This window comes from Sus scrofa, chromosome 14 (assembly GCF_054392235.1).
Source record: "Sus scrofa isolate SSC_HxYL_T2T_F1_AM1 chromosome 14, Sscrofa_HxYL_maternal_Yorkshire_Landrace_v2.0, whole genome shotgun sequence".
NCBI lineage: Eukaryota > Metazoa > Chordata > Mammalia > Artiodactyla > Suidae > Sus > Sus scrofa.
Window position 1 is genome coordinate 163,180,723 of NC_139396.1, and position 18,750 is coordinate 163,199,472.

Here is an 18,750-nt window from a genome sequence, read left to right on the forward strand (position 1 = left end):
GGTGGGACTGCAGGGTTCCGGAGAAGGGGGTGAGAACTTGATTTTGGACATTCTGCATGTGAGGCGTCTGTGCGACGCAGGAGTCAGAGAGCAGACAGAGAGTCTGGAGTGTGGGGGCAGGTCCGGGCTGGAGGGACAAACGGGAGTCCTTGGCATATGGCTGATATTTGAAACTGCAAGACTGTCGGCGTGAGCGCAGCCGGAAAGGGAAGGGCCGGCGCTGCAGAGGCGCCCAGGCGGCAGAGGAGGAGGGTCCGCAGAGGCGCCGAGGCGCTGGGCGTCCTGGAAGCCGCAGGAAGAGAGGGGCCCCGGGGTCCAGAGAGTCCAGCTCTGCGGTGGCTCAGGGTGAGGGGCTGTGTCTGCGCTTCGGACTTGGCCACATGCAGGGGGACTGGGCCGCGCGGACACATCCTGGCCCCTACACGGTCAGGGAGAACTGGAGGGCAGGACCGCGGACCGCGAGGACAAAGTCTGCTGAAAATGGGGGGCAAAGGTTTCTCCGAGGGGACTCGGGAAGCGGGCTAATTCCACCCCCAGGGACCCAGCGCACGTTTTCCGAGAGCTGGCCTCGAGTTCCACGTGTGGCTCACCCCGTCCACCCTCAGGAGACCGCGGCGTGATGAGTCCACAGCTGGGAGGCGTGGACGGGCTCAGCGCACGGCGCGGGCCCAGCCCTGCAGTCTGGGGCCAGGCCCCCGCAGGCCGCGTCCTCCCTCCCACAGCCCGCACCTTGGACAGCTCTGGCCAGGCCCAGGCTCCCAGGGGCCTGCTGCGGCCGAGGGGGTCCCGCCCCAGCACTGTGGAGGAGTCCTGGACAGGCAGGGACAAGGGGCAGCACCTGGCCTTGGCTGGGGGGGTGGCCCAGAGGCCAGAATTCTGGACGTGAGGCGGAGGGGGCGCTCAGGGGAGACGGGGCACAGGAAGTGGGACCAATGAGCCGCTGGGCACCATCCGGGCCGCTAGAGAAGAGTCTGCAGCTGGGGACCCGGGTTCCTGGGCCCGGCCTGCGCGGTGCGCCCTCAGCACGGGCCCTGCAGCAGCCCGCGTCACGAGGCAGAGGTCGGGGGTGGGCGCTGGGCACCGGTGGTTTCTTTGACATTCTCGGAAACGCTCTCTGAGAGCATCGCGAACCTGCAGGGAGAGCGCACGTAACGGAACAGGGGGGCGAGGCCTCGCACGCCCCCGAGTGCCACGCCCTGGGGCCACGAAACTGATTCCACCCAGCGAGGCCCAAGACTGAAGGAGGCCTGGCGTCCAGTGACCCCGAGGCTCGCGAAGCAGGCGAGGTTGCACGGGAGCATGAGCGACACACACACGGGCACCAGGACACGTCCGAGGCCGACTGTGGAAGGGCACGAAGGGGACAGTGGCCTCGTTCCTGGAGCCCCCGCCCCTCCCCCAAAGAGCTGGACTCACCCTCCCGCTCCTTCGCCTCTGAAATCACCCAGCCCATGAAAACCCGCACTGCGGGGCCTCCCACCTTCCACGACAGCTGGCGCTGTCTCGTTCGCTCTCTCAGTAAATCCACTTCTTACCTATCACGTCGCCTCCTGCTGAATTCCTCCTGTGCTGACACCTAACCAGACCTTTCGTAAGTCCTGGGACCAGGTGTGTGATTTAACTAGAAGACAGTGGGTTCGAGTCCCGGTCTGGGCTGGGTGGTTTCGGCAGGCTGCGGGGCCATCAGGAGGCAGGGCGGTTTACGGCTGGGCATTTAACCCCTTGATCGGGGTGAAGGGCGAAGCGAGTCGAGAGCTGCGTCAGGCGACGCAGCAGCCGGGACCGAGCGTCTGGTCACCCGGGCCTGGACAACGTTCAGACGGCAGAGCCTAGGGTGCGTCCTGACCCACGCGGTCAGAGGGCTCTGCTGTGGGCTCTGCGGACTCGTCTGCGTGCGACAGGAGAAGGTCAGGGCCAGGGGTCAGCGCCGGGCCGGCTGCCGAACCTCAGGGCTGTGCTCGCTCCCAGCAGGTGCGGGCGCGTGCCAGGCCGTCCCCAGGTGGCTGTACCCACGCGCCCACCCTCCCGCCGGCAGAGGCAGGGCAGGCACGCAGAAAGCACGTCCCACTCAGCGAAGCAGGCGACAGGCAAGAGCGGAGCCTCCAGCCGGGCGTGGCGCGTCAGCTCTGGGCTGAGCCCGGGCGCTTCCCGTCCCAGAGAGAAAGGGCAACAGCAACAGCAGAGAACAGAGAGCTCGGCGGCCCCAAGGGACACAGAAGCCACCCGAAGGACGCCCACGGGCCAGAGCTGGACCGTTTGAGCCAAAAATTAATAAATAAATACAATAATATTGGATTGTAATGGAAAGCATAAAACAAACATCCACGAGTGGACATGGGGTCAGTTGACCATCTGAATGACCACATACTGGGCGGAACCCACGCATCGTCCGTGCAGAGGAATCTAGATATTTTTATAGACCCCTCCCCCTACAGGAAGTGGACCTTAACCCCCAAAGTGTGGCCACGCAGGGTTAATCCTTCCGAGGAGCACGGTGGGGGGTGGGGGTGGGGGGATGAGCTGCCCGTGGGTGCACCTGACAGGTGGGACCCCGGCCGTGGTCGAGGCCGACCTTGGCAGCAAGGAGGCCCGTGGAGAGTCCGTGCCGATGACAGCGTGTGGGGAGAAGGGCACGTCTGCAGGCAGAGAGCTCGGGGGTCTAGAGGACGGCGACCAGCGCGCTGCCATCGCCGCTGGGGCACCCGGGGGGACACGTGTGCGCATCAGTGACAGAAAACGAGGCGCGGGATATGGAAGTCCCTGTACCAGCCTCGTGACTTCCCTGTAAGCCAACAGTGCTCTGAAGCAGGTTTGAAAAGGTGCAGGTAACATGCATTGTGTCCGTATTCAACTGAGGACTGGAAGCTGATGTGAAAAGAGCAGCGGTTGTTCTATCAGTGCTTCGATTACAGAAGACGCCGAATTTCTTAACGTTTTTCTTGTCACTTTTTGTTCTATAATAAAAAGCGCTAAAGGAAAGAAGATCATCTGGCAACAGTGGCGGCTGGAGGGGCACAGCCACACTGTCTATCATGCAAACTGGGCCTCGTCTAAGAGTGAAAGGACGCCCTGATAACGACGCCGGGTCACCAGGAGGGGCGGGATGGGCAGCCACGGCAGTTGCGCGGCCACGTAGGAGCTGCAGGCCTGCGCCACCGATTCCAGCCAGGGCAGGGACGCCGAACGGGAGCCCAGGGCCGAGGGGCGGCTGAGGTGAGGGCCGGGCAGCCTGGGACAGCAGGAGTTGACCCCAATTCTCACCCCTCCCACCACGTCCTACAGCACAGGGTCTGCCCGACAGTGGAGCCCTCCTTCTCCGCACGCTCCAAGCGCCGTGGCTCCGAGAAAGGGCCTCAGCATCCAAACAGCTGACGATCCAGCTTCGGGCTCTGCGTCCACCAGAGCCACCGTGGGAGCAGCACCTGGGCCGCCCTTCTGTCCCCCCAGGTCCAGGTGACATCCCCCCACCAACCTTTACAACTTTCTGTAGCTGTATTATTTTGGACATGACGCCCCCACCCCCAAGGGACAAGACTCTGCCAAGGGACATGACTTTCGGGAACCTCCCAGCAGCCTCCCAGCCCCTGAGCTGACAGGACACGAGCCCCGAGCACCATGAACTTGAATGGGGAGCCAAGCATGTCCCGCCCACAGTCATCACAGAAAGCGCCGGACCGTCCCGACTGGCCCTGTCCGAATGCCCGGAATCATTAGAAAGAACAAAAAGGCCGTTGTTACGTCACTAAGTCGCAGGGTTGTTTATTACCAGTAAAAAAAACACAAACACACGGGGCTGGTTGGAGGGACCCGGAGCCCAGACCCGCCTCCTGCCCCCAGGGCCCAGGTGCTCGGCTGACAGGGGGACCCAGGCTGGGCCTGTGCAGGAGCCCCCATCCCTGAAAAGGCCCAAAGGTCCTCTGAGTAAGTCACAGCCACATCTCTCGCTTTTGTGACACGTCCCACCGGGAGCCTGGTGTGAGCACAGAGACCTCTCCAAGTCAAACGCTGAGACACCAGCAAAACTGCATGTGCTCCGCTCCTATTTTTAATAAATTGGGGGCAACGCTGACACCCACCTACACCAGCTCCTTGGCTTCGGAACTTAAATAACACCAAGCCGGTTTGCACAGGATCGACTGGGCCCGCACTGGCTCTGGCCGCGCACCGGAGGCCACCGCCAGCTCCGCGTCACACCTGGGGAAACGGCTGGCAGGGGAAGTGACCTTCTGGAAGCAGGACAGGCCACACGGCCCTCGGTCAGCTGCCTTGGTTTGTACATAATAGATTTCAGGTCAATGAGCAAAACATTTTCTAATAAGGCAGGCATCCTGGTCTTTAAAAATAATTTTATTTTATTTCATTTTTTTTTTTTTTTTGTCTTTTGCCATTTGTTGGGCCGCTCCTGCGGCATATGGAGGTTCCCAGGCTAGGGGTTGAATCGGAGCTGTAGCCACCAGCCTACGCCAGAGCCACAGCAACGCGGGATCCGAGCGGCATCTGCAACCTACACCACAGCTCACGGCAATGCCGGAACCTTGACCCACTGAGCAAGGGCAGGGACCGAACCCGCAACCTCATGGTTCCTAGTCGGATTCGTTAACCACTGCGCCACGACGGGAACTCCTAAAAATAATTTTATTAATTGCAGCTTCTCCCAAACGGTCTCCACTTCACACCATTACAATCATTCAGGGGCGCTCCCTGGTGGCCCAGCCGGTTAAAGATCCAGGGTTGTCACCGCTGTGGGCACGGGTTTGATCCCTGGCCGCGCCCTCGCCAAAAGCAAACAGCATGTTGGACCCAGCCAGGGTCTAGGGGAGACAGAGGAGCCCAGCGGGTCCCCTGGGCCCGGGCAGTGTGTGCCCACACCCCGGGCAGGAAGGGGGGCCATCTCCGGACGACTTGTTGACCCCGACCAGCGGGTAGGGAGCGAGGCTGGAAAGAGTGTGTTTCCAGCCTCTGCTGGGAAAGCATCACCGGGTAGAAGGAGCGGCCACCAAAGCCCGGTTCTTCCAGTTACACGGAGGGAGACGCGTGAGGCAGGCACAAAGAATTGGTCTGCGTATTTTTTCCACAACGAGGAAAAATCTGATTGGGAAGAGGAAAATGCCAGCAGGAAGAAGGCCTGGGCCTACAGCACGGTGACTGTCAAACCTGGTTCTGAGCTCCCAGCCCCAGGGCCACGCGCACAGGCCCCGGGCACAGGAGCCTGGGGCGCAAGGGAGGCCTGCAGGGCTGGCCTGGGCCGGGGAGCCTCCGAGAAGCTTCCGCCTGCAGGACCGAGAGCCCCGGGGGCACCCCACTGTGTGTCCCCCAGGGAAGGGCTGGACTCCCCAGGCGGCTCTGGGACAGGAGGACACAGGACCAGAAGTGGGTGTCTAACAGCCCTGGCCACCTGCCCCTGGCCACAAGTCCTCGGCCAGGCCTGGGTGGAGTGGGGGGGTGTCAGAGGCACCGTAAAGGCAGAAGTTCGGGCGTCAGGGGAAAGGCAGGGTGCAAACCGGGGCTTACATTCTGGCGAGGCGCAGCAGGCTCTGCCAGAACAAAGGAATACACAGAAATAAAAGCAAAACTAGAAAAAAATAAAAAAATAAAATTAAGGAGTTCCCGTCGCGGGGCAGTGGTTAACGAATCCAACAAGGAACCATGAGGTTGCGGGTTCCATACCTGCCCTTGTTCAGTGGGTTAAGGATCCGGCGTTGCCGTGAGCTGTGGTGTAGGTCGCAGACGGGGCTCGGATCCCACGTTGCTGTGGCTGTGGCGTAGGCCAGGGGCTACAGCTCCAATTCGACCCCTAGCCTGGGAACCTCCATATGCCGCGGGAGCGGACCAAGAAAAGCCAACACACACACAAAAAAACAAAAAACAAAAAAACTAGAAGCGACCCCTGTGCAGGAAGAGCCAGCCTGTCTCCAGACAGAGGGCGGGCAGTAAGTTGGAACCTCCCGTCCAACGCCGCTGCCATCGCCCGGCTGAGCGCCCTAGCGGAGGCACCCTTCTGCTCTCTGTACACTGGGGACGGTGCCGGGGGACCAAGCCCCGGGCGCCGTCCCACCTGCTGGGTCCTGGCTAAGCCCCCACCCCAAGCCAGCGCTCTCTTGCCCGGCGGCGCTGGCGCTGCCGGCACCGCCCAGGGATCAATGTGGGATGCAGCCCCTGAGCCCCACTCGAGAGCCACAGAATCAGAATCTCGCCTTTTCGCCAGGTCCCCAGGGGCCCCGGGCGGGGGCGACAGTTTGGAAAGCCACCTTGAGCTGCCCTGACCCTGCTCCGGGTGACGCTGGCCCGTGGCTTTGCCTCCCTCAGACCGTCTCGGAGCCTCAGGGCCTCACCCTCAGAGAAGCTGCAGGAAAAGCACCTTCGGTGCATCTTACATCACTTCTCAACTGCTAAGATGGGCGGTTAAATTTTTAAAAGAAAATCGACTTATTTTTAGCATTTTAAAACACACAACCAGATGGATAGACATGCAGAGCTGACATTTGTTACATAAAAAAGTCCTCCAGTGGGTCCCAAGTCCATCCCAGACCAGCCCATCAGCCCGGGAACACATCAAGCTTGGTGCTGCCCCAAGGCCCCCAGGGGCACCCGGAGTGGAGGTGCCTGGCCCACGGGGACCACTCGCCTCCTCCCCCCTGGGACCCAAACACCCACCCCTGCACCAGGGGCCTCTGTACTACTTCTGCCCGCTGATAAAGGACCCCAGAGTCTGCAGCCACCAGGCCACAGGCCTCCAAGGCCCCAGGTGGTGGGGGAGGGGTGTGAAGCGCCATCAGCTGTACCACACAGAGAGCCGATGCCCCCACGCCCTCTTCCCAGGGCCAGGACGGAAGGGAAAAGGCCCAGCCATTCCCTGGTGGTGCAGCAGGCTAAAGATCTGGCGTTGCCACTGTTGTGGCTCGGGGTGCTGTCGTGGTGAGCGGGTTCAATCTCTGATCCGGGAACTTCCGCCTGCCACAGACACAGCCCAAAAAACCCGAGGTCCACGCACCACTGGACAGAAACTCAGCAAATGGGGCTAGACTGACACTTTAGCAGCACGGCTCCATCAGCACCATCGGGTCAGCCCCCCACCCCCCAGCCCGCCCCCAGGCGCTCCAGCTTTCCTCTGCTCGCCAATCCCACTGCTAATCAAAAAACTGAAAGGGCGAATACAGACTTTACACCTTTCAGACCGTCAAAAAGCAAAGACATCACTAACACCCAAAGGTGGTGAGGACAGGGAAGGAGGACTTGCGAGCAACCCGAGAGCAGGCGCTCAAGGCCCCTCCCGCCGTTCACTCATCCACTGCAGGTCTCCCCGCCTCCCCCTCTGTCCGGCACCCCACACCCGCAGCAGCCACGTCCATTCGGTCACCAGCACGTAACACGCACCCAGGACAGCGCTGGCTCGCGCAAGGACGGTTCACCTCCCAGGAAGCTGGCCAGAGGCGCCAAGCTACTCCACGTGCACACGCTGGACTCAGCAAGCAATCCTAGGGCTGGATCCCAAGGAGATAAGGTCAAGTGTGCAGAGATGAGCATACAAGGATGTGGACGGCTGATGCCTGAGCCCCAGCCCCCCCAGCCCCGCCCCAACAAATGCCACCTGGATTTTGGCGGAGGGGCGGCCCCCACAGTTTTTAGGCCCATCCATTGAGTCTAGTCCACAGCCGGGGTTGAGAACGCTCTTGAAAGTTAGCCAACAAAGGGCGCTGTGGATCCTAAGACAAAACCGTGCACGCAGCACGACCCCATTCCCATATCAGTGACCTGCAGTTTCTGTGCGGCTGCTGTGTGAGCGCATCCCTAGAAGACAGCGGGGGAGAGGCCCTCGGAAGAGGTGCTGGACTTAACGCGTCTTGGTTTTCCGATTTAGGACAAGTTTAGGAAAGTATAAACTTTTTACAAATTTACACACTTTAATGCGTCTATAATTCGAAAAAAGTTTTATACCTTTTCAAAAAGCTTATGAATCTGGTACCTCGTGTCCCACTTAGGCCCGCCCCACACGACGCGCCCCGGCCAGGCCGCCCGCGGGCGCCCTCGCTCCCGGTTCCCTGGGGAAGGCAAACCCGCTGGCAGCTCATGCCACCTTAGGTTGGAGACCAGCTAGACCCCTGAGCAGGACAGGTGCCTCACTGGTCAGCAGTCACTGAGCTGCTCGGCGGAAGGTACCGGAACGCTGCTCAGCACCCTCAGCCCTCTGGCTTCACATGAGACAAGAGGAAGGAAGGGGCCTGCAGACGCCCCGCCCGCTGGGGCGGAGAGCAAGCTCCACCGGGAATGCAGCTCTCCTGGAGTCCGAGAGGAACTGGACGGGAGGAGGTGTGGGCAGCGGGATGAGGAGACGACGGAGCCCCTGGTTCCGCTGTGAGGAGGCGCGCCTGCCAGGTAAGGGCAGCGGCTCAGACACCACGGGGCTAACGGGGACCGGGGACGCTTCAGGTCCCATGTGCCCCAACTCTGCTTTTTAGCTGGATTTACCTGACCCGCTGTTGAACTCACTCTTATTTCCTTTTTTCTTTTTCTCTGCATACCAGCTCTGATCTATTAATTGGGTGTTTTAATCTAAAAAATTCATCAGAAGGTCTCAAGTCACCATGGCAACCATGCAGTCCCAGTAAACGCACAGCCTCTTTAGCCCACCCTGCACGGGGCCGAGGGAGTGAAGGATCCGGGGGGGGGGGGTGACTTCACATCCGGAAGAAAGGTGGGTGCGGGGCCACGGCCCCCCTCCCGAAAGACTGGCCTTCCTCCTGTCCTGACACCTCTCTTTCCATCTAAAGAACCCATGGCCTTCAGGCCAAAGCCGCACGCACATTCTCTGCAAACAGGGCCTGTGACGCCCTGACGGTGACACTAAAACATGGAATGAAGATAAAACAAAGTGCCCCTGCCCCAGACTCCACGGCCAGGCGTGGCCTCCTGAACTCACCAAGCCGAGCCCAGGTAGGTCTCGCCCGTGTCCAGTTGGAGGCACGCGGGTGATGAGCACGATCGATGGTCACGTGCCCTAAAGAGCAAAAGCACCTGTAGCCACAGCCACTACCACCCCTCACAACCCAGAACTGCCGGCGACTCCGCCAACCTGCCATGGGCAAGCGGCGGGGGAGGGTGTCACTACCCCTCAGACCAGACCGGCAGCATCCCACACAGACCCTGTGCTCTTTGGCCTCTTTCACGATGCTCAGATTCCGAGACGGAGCACACTGCGAACAGGCAGAAAAATCCCACCTTACTGGAGGCAGCCACCATGCTACACCAATTTGTCTCTTCCTGCATCATCAGCCTCGGAGAGCAGAGCGCTAAGGCACGAAAGAGTGGCCAGCTTCTGGCCGACACAAGCCAGGGCTGAAATCAGATGTTCTCAGACATTCTCTCATCAGGCAGGCAGAGCAAGACGCCGATCTGCTCCCGATGAGTCCCTGATTCACACTGGGCTCTCCTCACTTGGAGTGTTTACGTTAAAAACACACACAGATAACCCGTGGCACATTCCCAGCAGGAAGCTGCGTCCCCAAGTTCTGCACACAATGCGGGCTCGCCCCAGAACGCACGGCACGAGGGCGGCCACGGGTCCTGAGTGTTCCTCCGCCACGTCCAGGCACCCAGGCCGCCGCCCACCGACCGTGACCAGGCCCGTCAGAGCCCAGGCCCCCCTGGCCAGCACCCCGGCCAGCTCCCCATGGCTGCCCGCAAGCCCTGCCACATGGCCCGCACATCGCCAACAGTGGCCGGAGCTCGTAGCATTGGATTGTAATTTCCTATAATGCTTAAATTATTTATCAGAAATAAATAGCCTGGGCTCTTTCGCTGAGCTGTGCCGTGAAATGATAAAAGATCCATCCTACCTCTGCAGGCTGCCTAAAAATGAAAAATGCATATTTCAACTATTTTCAGAAAATGTCAAAAAAACATCAAATGTGTCATCTTGTAGCATTTAAATGAGCTGCATGACATCTGTAGAGAAGAGCTATATGTTTGCCTGTGAGAGTATCACAATGGCCCCTGCGTGGACACTGCCCAGCCACCTTCCCCCAGGGTGCTAAGTGAAAGGTCTCCATGCCCAGCGCGGCTCCAGGAGCTGTGCCCGCAGGCCTGCTGCCAGTCTCCTGCTTTCCACCCGCGCCCACCTCCGGGTCACTACTTTACCTGTGGGAGGACCTCAGAGCAAACCAGTTCCCCCAAAGGGCAGGTCTTTGCACAAAGGCAAGCCTCCACCGCACATCTGAGTGCAAAGGTTGGCACGCTGGCAGCCACGCGGTGCCGTCACCCGCACTGTGAGCGCCGAGGACCCGGCCCCCGCGCCACCTGTGGGGCAGGCATCTCCCTTAGAAAACTGAGCACACTACGGTGCGGAGTGAAAACCGAGCCCGCGCACCGCGCAGCAAAGGAAAATGGAAACCGCGCCCTCGCTAGAGCGGGGGCTTCGCGTCTGAGCCCGAGCCGCTCTGACCGCCGACCCTCACGCCGCAGGGCCAGCCGGCCTGCTCTGCCCGCGGCGCCTCCACTGGACTCGGGGGCCGCGGGCGCCCTGGGCGCGCGTGGCACCGCAGGCACAGGCAGCGAGTTTCTGGGAAACCGAGACGCCCCGACACCTTCCCAGCGGAAATCCCCCGACCGCGGCCCCCTTGTTAGAGCGCAAGGGGTTCCCACGCGGCGCGGGTCCCAACGCTGTCCCGGCGAGCAGCCCAGAGGCCCCGCCGCGCGCCCGTTCTCACCGTCTTCCTTGTCATCAAACACCGGCCTCCGCGCGGTGGCCGCCGACATGGACGAGCCCATCCTTTTCTTCCACTTGCTCCACGGAAACAGGGGGCGCGGCTGCGCGCGGGCATCTCCCGCGTCGCGGGCCCGGGGCTGGCCGGCGGCCGGCGGCGGCGGCGGCGGCGGGGCCGGGGGCGCGTCGTGGCCGGCGGGGCGCGCGCGTCCGGAGGGCGGCGAGCCGGGGGGCGCCGCCGCGCTGCTGCCCCTGCGCTCGGCGCCGCTCCTCATGGCTGGGCCGGGGTGCGCGCTGCGGCCAGAGTCCGGAGCATGGCCCGCCCGCCGGGCGGAGAGCGGGAGTGGGACGACTAGCAGCGCCCGCCTTGCGCCCCAAAGCTCGGTGCTCGCGGGTCCTGGCCGCCCGGCTGGCTCCGCGGACGGCGAGCGCGCGGGGGCGGGGCCGGGGCGGAGCCGGCGGGAAGGATCCGGGGCGGGGCGAGCCCTGGGGGCGGAGACGGGGCGGGGCCAGAGCGGGGTGAGGCGAGCGGTACCGGGTACCCGCGCACAGCTGCGCGGTGCAGGGACCAGAGCAAAGGAGAAGGTCCGCTTGGCCTTTGCGAACAAAGGCGACCCGCAGACTGCTCCCGCCCAACCCGGGGGAGCCTTAAACCTCGTCCTGCGGCTCTGCGCTCCGCGAGGCCGCGCGCGGGCCCCAGGATGAGGCAGTGGGCCGAGGCCGCGTCGGCGTGAGGTCGAGCAACCCCCGAGCGGTCCGGGTCCCGCGCGGATGCAACCCTCTGGCCGCTCCCTGGGAAGGAGGGTGGGAGGTGGCGTGGCTGGGGCGGGCCACTTGCAGGAGCCCCTCCCCGCTTGGCCAGCTCAGATCCCGGCTGCGAGCGGGCGCACACGCACTTACGGGCGACGCTGAGCACCTGCGCCCGCGATCTCGGGGTACCCACAACTGAGTCTCGGGTCCCGCTCCCTGGTCCCGATCAGAAGCCTCTGGCCTGAGTTCGAGCTTCCGGCCCGCCCAGAGGCCTTGTGCAGCGTATTTGGGGTGGAGGGGGTGCCCGAGGTGCAGTTTGACCCTGCGCCTCCCTGCGTGGCCCAGGGAGACCTCGCTGGAAAAGCGTTCAGCAGAGCCAACACCCCAGGAGGGGATTCTGAGTATCGTCTAGCTCCCTGTGCTTAATACTTTGGCACTGAAGACTCGTTTTTTGTTAAGGATTTTCTTTGATTTTTGGAAACCTTGCCTCCTTGAGGAGTTCTGCCTGCAAAGGTGGCCCATGAAAGACAGCAGACCACCCACCTGGCCTGCAACCAGGCACCAGGCCCAGCCCATCTCTCCCGCAGCTGCCCCTCTGTCCGTGGGCCTCCCTCAGCTGCCCTGGGCTCTGTCCTGCCCTCGCAGCCCCTCATCGGGCCCAGCCCCACCCTAGGTTGTGGTACCCAGGTGAGGCTGTTCCTGCCTCCCATCTCCTGCCACATGGGATGACACTTGTCCTGCACCCCACTTTTGCAATTCATTGTAGCCCCCTGAGCAGTGGGGCCGGCGCGACCAAAGAAAGCAGAGCAGGTTATCTGTCTCTTCTGGGCCACACGCTGGGAGCCAGCGTCCAGACTGGCCATACATGCCCCCTTGGCTAAGAGGGAGTCCTGATCACTGGGGGACCACCTGCCCTGAGCTTGGACATGTAGTGCCAGGGAGAAATCAGCCACTGTGGTGAGCCATGGAAATGCGCTCACCTTTTTACCGCAGCAGGACCTGGCTGCCTGCCATGGGTCTCCCTGCCTGGCTGACACGTGCATCCAGTCTTGAGTTAAACTCCATGGGCGCAAGTTCCTGGGCTCCCACGTCAGGCTCTCCGAACACGGCCCCTCTTACAATTGCCGTTTCCTAGCCTGCACGTTGCAGGCACCGTGCTCAGCGCCCGCACGGAGGGGGTGCCCTGCAGACCTCCGTCCTGGGTGGCAGTGGATGCAGGAATGTTGCCGAGAGGGGAGCCACCCAGGCAGGCCAGAAGCTAGGGGCGCAGCGGGGGGCAGGAGACAAAGCCGGGGTGGCCTCAGAAGAGACCACCCCCCACCCCCCAGGACCTCACCTGTGAACAGAGGGGGCCGGTGAGGACAAGAGCACATGCCTGTGCTCAGGTGCCCACAGGACCAGGAACATCAGAGGTGGAGGACAGGGAACCCTCCACCCTGTTCCAGTAACAGGGGAGTCTCAATGACTAAATGTGCCCGCAACGCGCAGCACATGGGAGCACCCATGCGGGGTCAAGGCGTGGACGATCACAGGACGTCCGCAGCTGGAGTGCTCGGCAGGGGGCCAAGCAGGTGACCTTGTGGAGGCCTGGGGCCCAGGAGATGGGAAGACACTGTGCCTGAGATTGAAATGAGCTAATGTGTGAAGACAGTGTCCGTGGGGGATGGCGCGTGCCTGCTGAGACAGGCCTCCGCAGAGCAGCTGGGGTCTGATTTGTATGCGAGGCCCCGTCCCTGAAACCCAAACGCCACACACAGCAGCCTGTAATTAGCCGCAGAGCCAAGCCTCCTCAGAAGACAGAGTGGTCAGATAAGCGGCCTGCAGCAGAGTCTCCAGCTTTCCCGAGACTTGCCTTAGAGCATCGTGCACTTCAGTGAAGCTCCCCTCCTACTGCCCAGGCACGTGCTGCTTCCTGCTGGGAAACTGACCAGAGCTGGCCCCAGGGAAACAGGAAGCAAGCCCACATGGGGTGCCCATCCTGAGTTGCCAGAAGTGGGGAATCCAGGAGCCCCTTCCCGGCAGGAAATGGAAAACCGATCATTGCTGGATGTGGCCCCATCAGACGCGGCCCTCGGGGGACATGGGCCAAAGTGTATGCCGAAGGCAAGAACGTGGGAACTCAAACACGGGTGCTGGGTGATGGGTGATGGGATTGATCCACGAGGTCCTGGGGCTGCCTGGCTTCTGATGACACCCGAGAGCACAAATGGGGGACAGGTGCACAGAGGAGAACAGGAGCCTCACGGCCATGAGGAGGGAACCCCTGCCCTCTGCTGTGAGGGCAGCAGGGCTGAAGCGGGAACCCACCGCTTACCTCGATCAGACTCAGGCGAGTCAGTGTCCAGGGCTGCTGTGACCAGCCCCACGGGCTCCCCCCATGTCTGGAGCCCAGCAGTCTGAACTCAAGGTGTCAGCAGGGATGGCTCCTTCTGGAGGTCCTGAGACGCCTCTCCCAGCTTCTGGAGGCTCAGGAAGCCCTTGGCATGGCTCCAAGTTCTGCCTCCATTACCACGTTGCCTTTTGTCCACATGCTCCCCTTTCTTTCCCTTATAAGGACGTGTGTCGCAGGACTTAGAACTCACCTCAATGCGAGAGGGCACTATCCTGAGATCTTTCTACATCTGCAAAGACCCTCTTTCCAGATGAGGTCACGTTCACAGACTCTGGGTAGACATATCTTTTAGGGACCGCCACTAAACCCATAGTCCACCCGTCTGGTCCCTCAAATCCAAGCCCATCTCGTGTGCAGAACATGTTCACTGGAGCCCAGCTCCCCAAAGCCTCACCATTGGAGCTTTGACTTTCAGTCCAAAATCCCATTTAAGTATCATCAGCTCAAAAGTCCCAAGTTCCATCATCCGAATCAGGTACAGGTGACACTCCGGGTATGACCCATCCTGAAGCAAGAGTCCTCTCCATCTGTGGACCCATGAAGCTAGAAAACAAGTTATCTGCTTCCCAAATACCATGGTGGGCAAGTGTGGGATGGACGGTTCCGCTCCAAAAGGCACACACTCGAGGGAGTGGCGGCGTCACCCGTTGCCGGCAAGTTCACAATCCTGCAGGGAGGGGCCCATTGAGTTTCAAGGCCTGAGAAGAATCTTCTGAGACCCGATCCGCTACCCTCTGGGCCACACCGGCCCCGGCCTCACTCTCGGTCATACTTCCTTTTGCCTCGAAGGGCAGCACATGTTTGCAGCTGGCCGTGCAGGGTGGGGACCCCGTGGGGTGAATCATTGCTTCGGAAGCAGCTGTATACAAATTCTCCTGAGGCTTCAGACGGAAGGGCCGCCTTCTCGGTTTCCAGGTTGTGGGCTTCCATCTCCCAGCCCTCCAGAGCCGTTGCTGAGGCCAGTCTTGCAGCTCCATGCCCGTCCTTCTGGGCCCTGGACAAACATTGTCTGCTTGTGGGAAGCCAGCTGCCCTGCATGGGCAGCTGGGGTATCTGCCCTCCAAGGGCAGGGCTGCGCGTCCGTCTCTGCAGGCGCCTTTTGCTGCGTGCTTCAGATGGACGTAGCCCCCACCCGGCCGGGCAGCCTTTTGGGTGGAAGGGCCAGGGCCTGGAGCAGAGAGGTCGGGTCAGCGGGAGCGCTTGCTCAGATTCCCCCAGGACAGAGCACGTGCTGGGCAGGGAACGCATCCTCAGTGTCGCTGTGGGGTCTGCTCTGCCCGGGCACGGCGGGCCGAGGGGCCCCGTGGAAGTCAGACCCAGGCCAGGGGCCAGCGAGTGTCATTGTTATGGTGGATTTGTCATCAGATTGTCAGGCTGCTGTGTCTGCGGCCCCAGAAAGGTCCCCGGGAGAGGTCACCTCTACTCTAGAGTCTCGTTGTGAGGTCGGACCCCACCTCCTTGTCTCCCCTCAGATGTGTCTGGAAGGAGCAGGTGGCCCGAGGCAGGGGGCCCGGACCCGGGTGTGACTCTAGTTCCTCCCCGGGCGCGTCACCCCCCGCTCTCATTTCTCTGGTGCAGAATCGAGGTAACAGCCCCCCTCCTCTCCGCATCGAGATGAGCTCTGGGCGTTTTGGCCCATCGGGCCCTGCGCTCTGCCTCCTGCTGAGCTCCTCACTCAGAGCTCCCAGCCCCCCGACAAAACACCTCTCGCGACCGTCTCACATCACGGACGTGTGGCCGGAGGCCTGGGAGGTCATAACTGCCCAAGGTCCCGGCTGGAGCTCCAGGACGCCTCCCCGGGCCCAGGCGTGAGCAGGAATGAGGGTAAGGACACCCCCCCCCCCGGCCCCGCTGCCACCACTGCAGCTCTTCTTTCACTGTGTAAGTGGCTGCATTCAAAGTGACACCCACTACATCCGGGTGTTCTGAAGGGTAACAGTGATATACCCCTTAGGGGCCACCCACCTCGCCAGCACCCAAGCTCTGACCCCACCACCCACACCCCAGCCGGGACCGAGCGACCACCTGTCCTCTGACCCAGCTCCTGGGGCTGCGGTGACACATCCTGCAGACAAGGCAGCCTAAGTAACCAAAGCCCGACGTCAAGGAGTCGGCAGGCCTGGCTCGCCGGGGCTTCTCTCCTGGGCGTGCGGACACTGGCTTCTCCCATGTCCTCTCCTGCTTGTCCCTCTGTGTGTCTGTGGCTCAGAAGGACACCAGTCGCACTGCGTAGGGGCCACGCGAGGAAACTACTGAGCATCAGCCACCTTCGTAGGACCCTGTCTCCAGACCGATTCCAAGGCTCAGGGCTTGGACTGGGGGCACAGCTCAGCCCGCCACACCCACTGGGTGCAGCCCTCTCCTGCCTCCCCGGACTCAGATGATGGGCAACTTGTCTCTGGATTTTTTTCTGCTTAGAATTTTATCATTCACGGCTACGACTTTAGTTTTTCGTGGGTGAAAAACATTTGGAACTCCACGAAGTCTACTGGAATTTGCTTTTTTTCTGTGAAAAGCTCTAAGAGTCATCCTTGAGGTTGGGAGCAGCTGCTCTTCCTCTTATCCTGCTTTGTCCTGTCTTGGCCTCTGGGGGCCTCTCCAGGTTCTGCTAAAGTGCTCAAGGCTGCTGTGAATGTCACTGCCCACGAGTCCACAGGCATTTCTGATTGTCTAGAGATGGCAGAGGGAATGCTGGGGTCACTGCACACAGAGCCCAACCTGACCAGGAGAGCAGGCTGCTTTCCCAGATGCCCCAAGGTCAGACGGACACCGAGATGGCAGAATAAGCCCCGGGCGTGAACACAGGCGCGCCCAGCCTTCTTCCTGTTGGCCAGTTGAGCAAAGGTAAAATGGTGTCTCATTGTGAAAAAAAATTCTTTTTCCCTGATAGCTGGTAAACTGAGCGTCTTCTTATATCTCCATTGGCATTTTTTCCCCTTTACCGGGAGCTGTTGGTTCATACCTTTTGTCTATTAATCTAAATGTAACTACTATCTTAATCTTAAAAAACCTGGCTCATAGGCATTCTTTATATATTCTGCATGCTAGTCCTTATTGGATTACAGACTGTGAATACTAATCTTTATGGGATATAAGAATGGTTAGTTCCCATCGTGGTGCAGTAGAAACGAATCCGACTAGGAACCATGAGGTTGTGGGTTTGATCCCTGGCCTCGCTCGGTGGGTTAAGGATCTGGCGTTGCTGTGAGCTGTGGTGTAGGTCGCAGACACAGCTCAGATCTGGCGATGGCCAGCAGCTGTAGCCACGATTAGACCCCTAGCCTGGGAACTTCCATATGCCGTGGGTGCGGCCCTCAAAAAGACAAAAAAAAAAAAAAAAAAAAAAAAGAAGAAGAAGAAGAATTGCTATTATCTTCTCTCATTTGGGGCTCAACTTTTAATTTTCCCATGGTGAGTTTTAGGCAAACAGGGGTACTTTTAATGTAGTGACTTTATCAATGTTTTTATGCTGTTTTTATATCTGGTTGAAGAAATTCTTTCTTGGCCTAAGAGCAAAATAAAATTCACCCACATTTTTTTCTAAGAACGTGTACAGAATAAACTCTAGTATGGGCCTACAGCATGCACCTGGGAAACATCCCTCCCTTGTACGTGGGAGGGTTGGTCTGAACAACCCAGCCCGCCGTCACACAGCAGAAGCCCAGAGTGGTCTTTTGCACGCTGGACCTTATGTTACAATCTGTGTGACACTCTTCAGTGGTTCTGCAGCTGACTCTTGGGGTTGCCTGCTCAGTGACCAGTCGCCCCTTCCCTCACCTCCATTTATTTTCAGGTATTGTGGTGGCTTTGTGACACCAGTGTGGCTAGGCTGAAAGAGAGCTCAGGTTCCCAAACTCAGCCCCAAGAGGCATTTTTCCTGAGATTTGGGGGCCATGGGGGGAGAAGTGAAGTAGCAGCTGGAATGTTTTCATACTTGGTGGTCCGGGCAGGGGCCTCTGGGGGTGGCTGCTGCTCACACACCCTCTCCTCTGCACCTGACCTTCTGGTCTTTGTCTCTTAGCTTCTCCAGCTCCTGGGCTAGGCCTGTGTGTAGTTCTCTGCCCATCGGCACCAGCCTCTCCTTCAGGACATCTTCCTGATCCATCCATCCTGGTGGGCTCCAGCTGGGGCCGCTGGCATCCAGTTTGCTGCTGGTTCATTTGTCCTCACCCCCCCTCCCCCACCTCTATCTTCCCTTCCTGGCTACCTGATCTGCACGCCACAAGCTGCAGCAGCAGGCGCAGGGCAGCAGCCTTCAGAGACTGTCAACCAGCCCCGCGACGGCAGGGCAAATCCCTTAATGACGTCATCCCCTAGTGGCTCTGCAGACCCTCTACCTGAGGGCTAGAGGAGCGGGCCCAGACCCGAGAGAAATCCTGGTCGGTCCGAGCCAGGGCGGTGGTCTCATTTCCCATCTGGCGATTGGTCTGGGTGACCCAAGCGATTCCGGGGAGATCTCAGGGGCAATTACTGGGGGGTCGGGGGTCTGAGAAGGATGCTTCCTTCTCCTCCTGGGTGATGGGTGTCCGAGTGACGACCACAACGGGGACAGCCATCCTGTGACCCCAAAGGGAAGCAGGTCTGCCTGCTGCAGACAGGAGGTAGAAACTGGGAAGGACTCTAGTTCTCGACGCCGGCCGGTTAACCCGAAATGTGAGCGTTCTCAGGTGTAGGCTGCGCTCCACCCGAAGGGCCCGCCGGCCGGTGCCCCGCCGCCCCTCCCGCAGAGACGCTCGCTCGCGCCACCCCGCGACGCCTTCCTCCCGCATCCTGACTCGGCACACACGTGCCCTTTGTCCGGGACGCTCCAGTCTCTGTGTGTGTCACCGAATGCCCGGCAAAGGAGGTCCCAGGCTGCAGGTCGGCGCCGATGCCCGGGGCGGAGCGGCGCAGCCCGGACAAGTACCGC

At 60.7% G+C, this 18,750-nt stretch overlaps 1 protein-coding gene across 4 annotated transcripts in view; it reads right to left on the minus strand.

Annotated features, from left to right (window-relative positions):
- The window catches only part of STK32C (serine/threonine kinase 32C), an 86,675-nt gene extending 67,930 nt beyond the window's left edge, over positions 1–18,745 (minus strand). The window contains exons 1-2 of one of the 4 annotated variants that reach the window (XM_084995413.1): positions 11,066–11,096; positions 10,704–10,803 (exon numbers count right to left, since the gene is read on the minus strand). In XM_084995413.1, the coding sequence (XP_084851539.1) occupies positions 10,704–10,764 (61 nt within the window). In that variant the 5' untranslated portion in view covers positions 10,765–10,803; positions 11,066–11,096. Of the gene's footprint in view, positions 1–10,134; positions 10,155–10,703; positions 11,097–13,763 lie in introns of those variants that run through there. The other 3 variants (XM_021073875.2, XM_003483577.5, XM_021073874.2) reach the window with 3 other exon arrangements.
- Between the last annotated feature and the right edge of the window lie 5 nt (positions 18,746–18,750).